Source organism: Melanotaenia boesemani, chromosome 16, assembly GCF_017639745.1.
Source record: "Melanotaenia boesemani isolate fMelBoe1 chromosome 16, fMelBoe1.pri, whole genome shotgun sequence".
Lineage (NCBI taxonomy): Eukaryota > Metazoa > Chordata > Actinopteri > Atheriniformes > Melanotaeniidae > Melanotaenia > Melanotaenia boesemani.
The window spans coordinates 15,545,630-15,557,568 of record NC_055697.1 but is presented as its reverse complement, the minus strand read 5'-3'; the positions used below and the strand labels follow the sequence as shown (position 1 = coordinate 15,557,568).

Below are 11,939 nucleotides of genomic sequence, written 5' to 3'. Positions count from 1 at the left end.
TGGAACCCTCATAAAGTTATATGGTTTACTTTTAAGCTTTGCAAAAATTACAAAACTACTTTTCTGCTGCTTTAAATGTGATCTTCAACATTTGATTAAACCACCAAAGTATACAGGAATGTATTAACGTAGCTGATTGTTCTTTTTGTTTTTTGTTGCTTTTTGTTTGTTGTGTGTGTGTGTGTGTGTGTGTGTGTGTGTGTGTGTGTGTGTGTGTGTGTGTGTGTGTGTGTGTGTGTGTGTGCGTGTTTAACCTCCGACTCCTTCTTCTCATACAACTTAATCTGTTGTAGTAGCCATGCCCATTAAGATCTGACAATAGGTCTTTGCCTGTTTACCTTCACCTGACCAGAAGCTCCACCCCCTGCTTGACTAGTCCCTCCTGTAAAAGCTAATATTTAATTATAATAATTAAAAATAGCTAATAGTTTATCAGTTAATTTATGATGAAACTTGAACAGAAAAGTGCCATAAAGGGCTGGAACTGTTCGGTTGTCCCTGTGTCCAAAACAGAGACTGTCCAAGAGACATAAAAATATTATTTTAAAGAAAAGATAAATAAACAAAATAAGTTTAGAACATAATAATAATGAATTAATTATCAATAAACAAAAATAAAGAATAATAAACTACAATTTCAGAAGGTAACTCCTTAGGGAGACGTGAAAAAATCTTTCTTCTGCTCCTTCGCAACTTGCCTTGCAGGGTTGAGCCCTCAGCATGTTAAATACTGTTATTAAAACTAACGGTAGTTATAGCATTGTTCTGTATTAGTCCATATTCTATAGTCTGTATACAGGTTTTTCTATGTTCAACCAACAAAAATAAATGTTTCAGCTCATCAAACAAATTTAAATATTAAAGACAACACAAGTTAACACAAAATGCAAATGAAGGTTTTTATTATTAGGGGAGAAAAAATCCAACAAACATCCACATCCACATTAGAAATGGCAGTGAAGAAACAGAATGGAGTTTAATTTTAGGTCACAATTTATTTTTTAAAGAAATTAGATCTATAGTGTAATGTGTTGTTCTGGAAATATCTAGCTAATCTACAAAATGTAACTTCTGTCGTCAGAGGGAAGGGGGTAATCTGAGGTAATTAGCGCTTTTGTGGCTACTGTTAAAAGTATTAACCCAGTGTTGTTTTGTCAGGAAATGAATTACACAAAGAAGTGATTATTCTCTTTTCTCTTCATATCTAATAAATAGTGTGACCACATAGTCGCTGAAGCTTAAACACTCCGGAGCGAAGCAGGGCGCCTGTCTGAGCTTTTCTCTCCAACTTCACTACTCTCCCCGACTTCCTGTGTCACCGGGGCTCCGGGCTGCTCAGCGAAATGGCTGCGTTCCTGCGAGCTCGTAAATATGTTCGTTGCGTTGTCCGTTTCTCCGACCGTGAACTGTAAACGGTACTGTTGCGCACCTGTGTAGACAAAAAGGACACCTACTGGTCAAGGTGTCATGGTGAGTAATCGCGCACTTACTGTTAATCCTGAGAGAAACAGGTTAGGTTAGCTAACCTAGCCCTAGCTAACCTAGCTAACGTTACCTGGCTCCCTGATTACCTGTTAGGGAGTGCGGGTCAGCTGGTTAACAGACAGTTGTAACCTAAACTTACATGTTACGTGTTAACAGTAGCTAAGTTATACACGGATCGTGAAATGATGTGCATTTCTCAGAAGTTGCCCGCAGAATGTCCACAGTCACCAGACGGTGCAAAAGATAACGATAGTATTGTGTGAGGGACATTAAGCAAATTTAATACACAGCATACATAACACAAACAAAGTGCATCGTTTTACTGTAATATTCAAAACGTGTCTGACCAAGCAGGGCCACGTGTGGCGGGAGTTCTGTTAAGAATGGGCGATCTAGGTTTTGTAAACTCTATCTAATTTAAAAAATGTCATACACACTAAGCCTTCTGATTTACATTAGAAACTATTTTTGACTTCCAAGTCAGAATCAGCCTAATAGATTCATATAAGTCACACTTTGTGGGTGAAATAACCATTAAAAAATAAATAAATAAAAAAAAGAAGAAGAGGCGTTATTAGTGTTGGTGTGCCAAGTTGAGGAGAAACTGAAGCAGATGGGCGTTACTCTTTTCAATTTGTTCAAATTTTGGGACATTACTTTCCCCAGCAACGATGTCCTAAAATATATACAGTTGGGATATGAAAAGTTCATCAGAACAGAAATAATAATTTAGAAAATGTTACCAATGATAAAACAATATAATAGTGGCATTTTCTCCACAATATCAAGCCACGTTTGTCATTTCTGTAGCGTAGTATCTTATTTACTTTCTGAAGACCACAATTCATATATGTATATATATATACACTACCGTTCAAAAGTTTGTGGTCACTTTGCCATTGGATTCAATAGGGAAGTGACCCTAAACTTTTGAATATATATATATATATATATATATATATATATATATATACATACATATATATATATATAATAGTAATATTAGTATAACTTTAATGCTTTCTTGTACAGGCTGAAGAAAATGCAAATATTGGAGGTACATCAGAGGATGAAGATGAGAGTACAGATGACCCAAACCTTCAGGTGACAAAACCCTTAGTATTTATTATCATTATTATTATTTGAATATGATCACTTTATCTGTAATAAAGTAATAATAGGGGTTTAATGTATTAAATGAGTACATGGCATTTCCATTTTTTTGCTAATTTAAATAATTAGCAGAGTGCTTAAGTGGCACTTTTTGGTTGCTTACTCTGCCATGTTTAAATAAATAAAGGTTAAATAAACTTATGCATGTCAGGACTCTGTGAATGACTAAAGTTGAAGTGAATCCATTTCTACTTCTGTAGTCACCACACCAGGAGAGGTTCAGGCAGAAAGCTGACACGGCTCAGCTGAGCTATATTTAAAGCCGCATACAGTTGGGCTCAAGTGTGGAAGCTCTTTGAGTGTGGTCCAGTTATGTAATCTAAACAGTGGTTCTGGGGTACTGTACCAAATGTAAAAGCCATTTAGCAGATAAGGTAACAAAATCTTGCCTTGAATACAAGTTTGTTGCTTTCTGGTTGTTTTAAGACAAACTTCATATTATTTTAAAATAAAACTTTTGATATAACTGCTGCACACAAGAAGGTCATTTTCAGTCTCAACACCCTAAATGTTTTTTTTTTTGTTAGGTTACATCTGAATATTTGGGGCCTACTTAAGTGTAATCTGTCATTATATTACATACAAACATGTACCAGGATATAAATACTTATATATTTAAATATTTTAAACTCTGTATATGGGCTTTGGGGTTTTATGGTCGACATTCCCACATTGATGGGAATAAAAGTTAGTTATTTGCTTAAAAAAAATAGAAAGAAAAAATTCAAATTATTGCTGTTCTCATTTTGGCTACCTGGTAAATGTTTGATGATAGGCTATAACGGTTATAAATCCAGCTGTATTGATTTCCTTTACATTTACTGTGGTGATGTTGTCATTTCATTGCAGTTGGAGCTCAGTGCATTCAGAGCTCAGTGGATGTCTGAGCTCAAACCAAGCTCTGGAGCAAGTGGAATGAGCCACCGGCTCCTGCGGGCTAAAAGTGTGAGGAAGACTCAAGAAATTGCACGGGAGGAAAAAGTCAGTTTGTAATTAATTTGTCAAGGTTTTATCTTTAATTGCACTTTAAGCCGTTGAATGACTGATGTGAGTTGTCTACTTAGGCCACAGAGCTGTTCCTGAGGGCTGTTCAAGAGGAGCAGAATGGAGCGGTCTATGAGGGTAAGCAGAAAAAGGCTTGATAAAAAAAATTTAAATCAAAGTTTTAGGGAACGACCAGGGAAAACATGGTTAATTCAGAGAACAATCTTATAAGGAATAAAAAAAAAAAGATTAATTATCATCTTACAAGAAAGAGCTTTTTTTAATAGCCAAACATGTCATTTAATTTCTACATAAAAATCTAAATGGGATTGAATCAGGAAATTTTGTTTTGTTTTCTTTGTGTAATCAGATGTTTTTACTTGCAGCTATAAAGTTTTATCGCTTGGCTATGCAGCTTGTGCCTGACATTGAATTTAAAATCAACTACAGCCGTCCTCCTGATGCAGACAGAGTTGGAGGGAACTAGTAAGTTTTCTATTAAAAGCTGAAATGTAATCACCTTTTACATTTATTATTCACTGAACACAGCAACAACCATCTGTTTGCATGTTAAAGAAATGCTGTCTGATTTATTTTGTCTGCGCTATGGCAGCCAGGATGATATCTGGTTGCAGTCTGAAGTAGATGAACTTGTAATGAAATGAAATTTCTTGCAACAAGATCAGATTTAATGATGGTTCTTCATGTTTTGAGAGCCTTTTGAACTGCTGAGGGACTCGTTAGATTTTAGTTTTGGTTCAGTTCATGTTGATTGACAAAAGTGCTGATATATACCAACACTTAGTGGTCTCCTAAAGTTGCATTTACTCAGTGTCACTGTTAAATGTTTCTGTTAACTGTACAAGGTCTGTAATCTGGAATAATAATCTCTTAACATATTTGCATCAAGTCAAAAAAGGTTAGCACATTGTTCCATCCTTTTAATGGTCCGTTCATTCTCTTAATGTGTTGAAATGAATCGTGTCACTTCTTAAACCAAACATGGTGCTGTTCATTTTTGTAGCATGGATGATAATATTGCTGATGGTGAGATTGAGGATCTACTTGCCTACTTTGAGCAGCAGCTCACTCTGGAGAGCTCCTTTCCAAAGATCTGCACTCCTGAATTTGAAATGACTCAGATGCATATTTCAGGTAAAAAAAAACAACACAAAAAAACACTCCAATGACAGGGGTTGTAAACTCATCTGAAGTCCTCATCAGTGTATATGCTATGTGAATAATTTGTTTTTCTGTGACATGACTGCAGCCTTGCCACGGGAAATCCTGATGTACATATTTCGCTGGGTTGTGTCAAGTGATCTGGACATGCGAGCCCTGGAGCAGCTCTCTCTGGTGTGCCGCGGGTTTTACATTTGTGCAAGGTCAGCCCTGCTTCAGATTTGGAGTCTGGGAATTTAAGATCTCAAGCTGCCTCTGGATGATGGACTAATAAATGAATATCAGGTTCTGTGGGCTTTATTTTACATGAACCTTTCTTGTTTGTTCTTTCCTATGATTTCTGTCAGGGATCCTGAGATTTGGCGTTCAGCTTGTTTAAGAGTGTGGGGACGGAACTGCACCAAACTTTTGCCCTTCAAATCATGGAGGGAGATGTTTCTGCAGAGGCCGCGTGTTCGCTTTGATGGTAATTCGGCATTTTTACTACGTAAATGTAAATTTGCTGTAATTTATGAGGCCAGTTCTAACATCTTCTATTCGAGCATCAGGTCATGAAAACACTGAAAGTACTGTTTCATAATGAGTTCATGCCCAAAAACATTTTAAACAATTTCTAAATGTAGTGTTTCTAAATGTTATAATTTAATAGCTTTAATTTGAGAGAAAGATATTGCAATCATGGCTGTAGAATTGGGTAGGGATGGTAGGGGCATGTCTCTACCCAACTTTCACCAAGTCCTATCCTGTCCCTACCATTGTCTGTTACATAAACAGCTGAGAGATCTGTGCTCTTTACCTGCAACATTGCTGCTATATATCCCAACTTACTGCCCATTTCAAATGATACGATTGGCTCTGCACTGTCATGTAATGCTAATGTGATTCATTGTCCTTTCTGTCACTCAATGTTCGAGGAGCTAGTGCTTCCAGCTAGTGCTAGCTAGTGACACAGGGCACATTCACACCAGCCGTTTTGACTGGAATCCTGGTCCGCTTGCTTGGAAATTCCTCTTCGTTTGGGGTATTATAAATGGGCCAACGAATTCTGATTCGAATCAAAGACACAGACTCTGTGCGCCTACAAACGCAGGTCTTGTTCTGATTTAGGAGGACCAAATACAGGAAGCACGCTACAAAACAAGGTGCATTGTGGGTTCAGCGCATAGCATCGTGGTTAAACACAACCAAAACATAAAGTGTGTGTGGATGATAGGTGGATCTAGACAGAATAAATGGCTCACGGTTGGGTTAACAGATGAGTTAGAGAGTGGAACACTTTTTTTTTAAAAGGTCCGATTCATTTGAGTAGTGCGGTGTGAACGCATGCTCGGTCTTGAAGAATGTTGCACCCCCGAAGTGAGCCAAGTCCACAATTAGACTAATTTCTAGTGGACTATCCTGGTGTAAATACACCCAGAGAGCAGAGCTAGTGGTGGTTTTGTCTTCAGTCTGAACTTTAGTAGCAGAGAAAAGAAAGGTGGTCAGGAGTTATTTTAGAGTGAGTCAACGTAAAAGGTTTTCATAACTGCTTTTGAGTCATTGATACTCTGATAATATTTGTTAATAAGCGAAAAACTTGTTTTCTAAGCATGAAGCAGTGTGTGATTTTGTTAGATGATCATAGCAGCTGGGCAGCTCAGAGAGAGGAGATGCTGAGGCAGGTGAGCTTCAAGAGTCAGACTTGTGTCTTAGTCTACATAATGAGCTGAAATTCAATCATGGCATACTAAAGTCGTGTTTGACTTTCACAGAAAATCTTGTACAGGCTTAAGGACGTTTTTGTTTGGTAAATGTCCCTGCAAAAATGTGACCATAAGATGTTTTTCAGTTAGAATAACAATGATGAAACATTCCCTCTAATATCACAAATTTTGTGCAGTGAGTCAAAACGATCATTTTTTCCCCCTCAAAATTATTATAACTATAAGGATGATGATGCTCTGTGTAACAAGAGTTTATCTATGTTTGCAATCATATATTTTAATGGGCACATACTCCTTCAAGGTGTTATTAAGTTGATGATTTTAAGTAGTGGATTTCTTGTACTGTGATTAAAAAAAACTTAAGTTATTTAGAAGACTGCATTGAGGTTATTATATGACTAAGTCAAAACTGGACAATATTGATGTGAAACAAAATGCCAGCAGATGTTTTCAACTTATGAAATTACAGACATTATTAAGTAAAAAAATCCTGTTTTCAGTATAGACAAAAACAAACAGAAGAAACCTCTTGTTGTCAAACCTGAAGATATTTTGCACAGTGAATTTATTCTTGTTCAGATTTCCTATCTTCTCTAAATGGCATGATACTGTAAATATAATACAAAATATAAAACATATTTCAGTTTGAATTTAATCTGTTTACTATTTCTTTTACCTTACAGAATTATGTAGGAAATAGTGCTCCCTTTTGCATGGCAAAGCTATGTTCTTTTGCACGTAGATCCCAGGCGCTAGTTGACTTGCGTCGTGTTAAAGTGCTGGTTTTTGTCCAGATTCTGGCAGTTAATTATGCACAGCAAGGTTTTGTATATTTGTTTATTTTTGCTGGGTTGTTGTTAGTTTGTAACATAAAAGCCCGTTACATGTACATGTATTAAATAATGGATAAGAGCTACTGCAAAATTTAAATGTTTGAGCTTGCAAAACATGAATCCACTGGGTTTATACAAGATTTAAATAACCTAAAACACCACTTGTTTGATTTTGGTAAATCCTATGAATTGTTGATGACTGTTAAAGCTGTCGTGGGGCAAAACTGCTGCCAGAGAGCTGGTGAATGAATTTTCTGTTGTAATTATATCGTACATCCGGCGAAGAAAATTTAATTCCATTCATATTATCTCTCCACAGGTGTTTATATCAGCAAGACATCATACATCCGTCAAGGAGAGGAATCACTGGATGGATTCTACAGGGCTTGGCATCATGTTGAGTACTACAGGTAGATGTCATTACAGTCCATATGAAATGGATAAAACTGTTATTTATCTGTTTTTATTTACTGTGAACACAGAAGCTAGAGTGGCTTCATTCTTCGATAACAAGCCAGTCTGCTCTGATTAGTCTGTTCAGTGTGTGATGAGACGCCTCCCAGCATTCAGCATCGTTCATGCTTAACTTTGAGATCCAAAATAACAGATGTCATCGGATGCTAAATTAAAACACATTTTTGAGTGCAGCACAATTTGAACATTTTCAAATAATTTACAAGAAATAATATCTGCAAAGTTACTTTTTTGCCATGTAAATAAACAGATACAAATATTAAAGCACCTAATTGGATTTCATGGGGTCATTGATTACATAATTTTTTATGGCGAGTTGTACAGATGCATATTCTGTGTTGTTATTTCAGGTACCTCCGGTTCTTCCCTGATGGCCATGTCCTCATGCTTACCACCCCTGAGGACCCTTTGTCTGTTATTCCCCGCTTGCGCACTAGAAACACCAGGTACGTTCCTCTGACAGACTGGATGATGTGTGGTTGACAGTATCAAATGTTAAGTGCCAGTAGTTCATGTGATGTTATCTTTTATTTCACAGAATGGAGTCTGCTCTGCTTGGTCATTTCCGTCTGTCACATGAGACAGACAATCAAACCAAAGTTTTTGCTGTTGTCTGCAAGAAAAAGGAAGAGGTGAGAATATGTTTGCTTGTCATGTTTCTGTGTTTTTGTAAATGATCAGTAAACTGAACTCTTGTCTAGTAAACAGTGTTCTCACACACTTGTAGTATAAATGAGGTGAAGTACATAGAGTATATTGTTTTTTCTTTATAGAACATTCATTCTCTCTTTTTATATTCAATGTCAGATTGAGGCGTTAAGTGATCAAAGTTTTGAACTGAAATTCAAAATTAATTGTCATAACTATTTATATTGCACTATATTGAGTAATTGGCCTTTTTCTGCAATGTGAATTCTTCCTTGGGCCCGTTAAAGGTAACCAGTCAGGTTCTGGCTCAGGTTTGATCACTGCTTTGTTTCTTGACAGAAAGCAACCGATTTTCAAAAGAATCGGTTCTGCAGGCGGAACCCAGCTTCGGAGGCTGAGCACAGCTTCCATGTTGGACTGCATCTGTCCTCCAGGGGGCGTCAGAGTTTCAGTAAGCTCGTGTGGATCCACCACTCCTGCCACATAACTTACAAGTAAGACTGTGGAGTGCCAGTAGTCATGGAAAAGGGGGGCGGGGTGTGTGTGTTTGTTCTAAACATGACATTAATTGTGTTTATAGGCTGACTGGGGAAACTGTCATCACAACATTTGACTTGGACAAGATGTATTCACCTTTCTTCTTTGCACGTGTGAAGAGTTACACTGCTTTCTCTGAGCAGCCTCTGTAAACAGAGTCCTCATATGATCCCATGAAGATCACAGAAGAAGCTTATTCACCATGTCAATAAATGCACACCCCTCAGCCTGTTAAATTTGTGCTTCAGCAGGATTATAGTGCGGCTCTTTAAACCCTCATGTTTCCTACACGCGAGCATGTTACGTTTCAGGTTCGTCTAATAAAATACTACTTATTTTCTGATAATCAGAAATTATGGTGATTTGCTGAGAGCTAAACTAATTAGCAACCTTTCCCACCTGTTTCAAGCTATGAATGTTCGAACTGTTTTTGTTTCATGTTGCACTTCCTCAAATAAACAGTGAACAAAACATCAGGCTTGGTGTACAGTGTGTAAACAGGTTTCATTGTCTTGAGTATGTTTGATTTTTTTATTGATAACTGTTGGAAATATTAATGACTCAGGCAAAAACTATGAAGATCCCCTATTGCGTAACATCAGTGAAAAGACAGACGTGATTTCTGACTTGCACAGTATTTGTTCTTTCTCTTGACATGAGTATAATCCATGCATTACATTTTCTGGGAACCAAGCACAGACAGCCAACAGGATTTGTAGGAAAAAATGTGATGTTGAATTGGATTAGACTAAAATAATTTGTTGCTTTTTGACCTCAGTTTAGCTGGGTCTTTCAAAATGTCCTAAAGGAGCTGATGTAAAACGAAAAATAAGTTTAAATTTTTTGTTTTTTTAAACTTCTCAACTTAGCTAAATTTATGTGCATATTGAAGGCAACAGAATTAGTTAAACTTGGAGTTTCGACACTGTAACACATGAAAGATAAAAAAAAAAAAAAAATTAAGTCATAACAGGTTCACTGTGTACCATTTAACACTTAACAGTAGAATTTCCCTTATCTCAACTGAACGTTTACAAAAACGGAAAATATCTCCAATACATTTTTGTTTCCCACCTAAACAAATTAATGCTTTGCGATAGGAAAAGAAAACTGAATCTTGTTTTATATCTTTTTCAGTTTTATTGTTGGGCTTTTGAAGCAGCTGAGGGTTTAAGTTTGATCTTAAATATTAAAGAATATAAAAGTTGACAAACCTGGGGGAATAATATCAACCTAACCCAAGTGTTCTGTATAACTTCAGCATTCACTGAGTTTTTTTGTATATAAACAAATTTGTAGAGAATTTTTAAATATAGCAGACAAGTCCAATTATGAGGAGGTAAGGGGGCTCAACAGGCATAAGCAAAAACCTGAGATTCTTACTTTTTTGTTTCAAAATAAAAAAAACAGCCAAAGCCTTTAATTTGTCACTGTACAAAGCCTAAAACGTTTGAAATGTAAAGTGAATGTAAAAATTTTTTTTAAAGGTGGACCTTGATGACTTTTCTGCTGTTTTCAAGGACAAACCATGACACTGCCCTCCACCCTGCACAACCAACTGAGGCCATGGCATCAGAAGGTCTTAGAGAAAAGAGTTAAGGCATTGTTTGATAGGGGCTGTCCAGCAGACATGCCACCAAAAGTGTGTTTCAAACACACTGTGCAGCATAGTCCTCCAATGCATCCAGTCTGCACTTCATGCTTCTTAGGAGAAGACCACTTGAGTAAAAAAAAGCGCTTATAGCCATGGAAGTGGGTTAGTGTCACAACATAGCTCACTGGCTTGATGTTTTGACTAGACAATGCTAACACAGGATATTTCTGAGAAAACATGTTTAGGTTTAGGAAAATATATCTCCTTCGGCTTTGTTTTGACTTGTGTAATCCTACAGTGACAAACTAAGTAGAGCCAAACCACATTAAGGTTACTCACAAAAATTTAAAAAGACCAGACAGTCTTGACCTAGAATACCAAAAAGTGTAATATTAAGAAAGAAAAAAGACATTGACATGAAAGATTCCACTTGTTATTCTCTTTAATATACATTATTTGTAGCCTTGGCTTTACCACTAATCAAAGACCATTTTCACACAAAGAAGGGTTACAATCTATTTGTTTTTAATTACAATGAATAAAGCACAAGATACAACTAACATATTAAACCAGATTTATCCCATATATCAGAAAATATATCTATTAATATATATATAGATATTCTATTTTAACAGCTTAGAAAATTTATCTAATTACATTCCTGTATACTTCCTTGGCCTTTATCAGTTTAGGTGTAAGTCACTGCTTATTCTGCTCTTTAGTATAAACGTAGCTGTAAAAAAAAACAACAAAGTGAACTGAAATATGGTTCGTGCATGCTTTTAAATCATCTGTACATATCTGAGGACCAGATTAAATGTGCAGATAAACTGTTGACTTTTTATAATTTAGATTTTAACCATTCCTATGCAGTGCAGGTACAATCAAGGTCTACATGTTTGGGGACACATGTCCTAGCTGGGTTTAGCATTACAGCTGTAACAAAGTCATCTCTGGATGTACTTAGAAAATTTTAAAAGTGAGCTTTTAAGGTTTTGAAGCAGATTTACTCAACTTTGATAGAACCAGGGTGGCTCCATCTCTCGGTTTTCAGCTTGTATGCTAAGCTAAACCAAGCTAAGCAAGGGTTAGCTGCCTCCTGCTCCATCCACTGTAGGCCTTAAACTGATTGTTCCTAATTCATTCAAAATCAGCACAAGTATCAAAACCTAGCATCCCCACTATTCAGTTTATTTAACAACTTCAGCATTGTGTTTAGCATGGATGATTTGACAGAAATTATTACTTGGTGGAGGACTCTTCAAATCCCGTTCTTGGGGACAACAGTCCTGCAGGTTTTAGATGCTGCAACACACCAGATTCAAC

General features: G+C 36.6%; 1 protein-coding gene across 1 annotated transcript; it reads left to right on the top strand.

Annotated features, from left to right (window-relative positions):
• Positions 1 to 1,324: 1,324 nt before the first annotated feature.
• Positions 1,325 to 9,495, top strand: fbxo9 (F-box protein 9). Its single transcript, XM_042011223.1, has 13 exons — positions 1,325 to 1,470; positions 2,518 to 2,589; positions 3,508 to 3,639; positions 3,723 to 3,780; positions 4,029 to 4,128; positions 4,667 to 4,797; positions 4,913 to 5,027; positions 5,172 to 5,290; positions 7,680 to 7,770; positions 8,185 to 8,280; positions 8,373 to 8,466; positions 8,822 to 8,976; positions 9,063 to 9,495. The coding sequence occupies exons 1-13, from the start codon at positions 1,468 to 1,470 to the stop codon at positions 9,169 to 9,171; spliced, it is 1,275 nt and encodes a 424-aa protein (XP_041867157.1). The 5' UTR covers positions 1,325 to 1,467; the 3' UTR covers positions 9,172 to 9,495.
• The last annotated feature ends 2,444 nt before the right edge of the window (positions 9,496 to 11,939 follow it).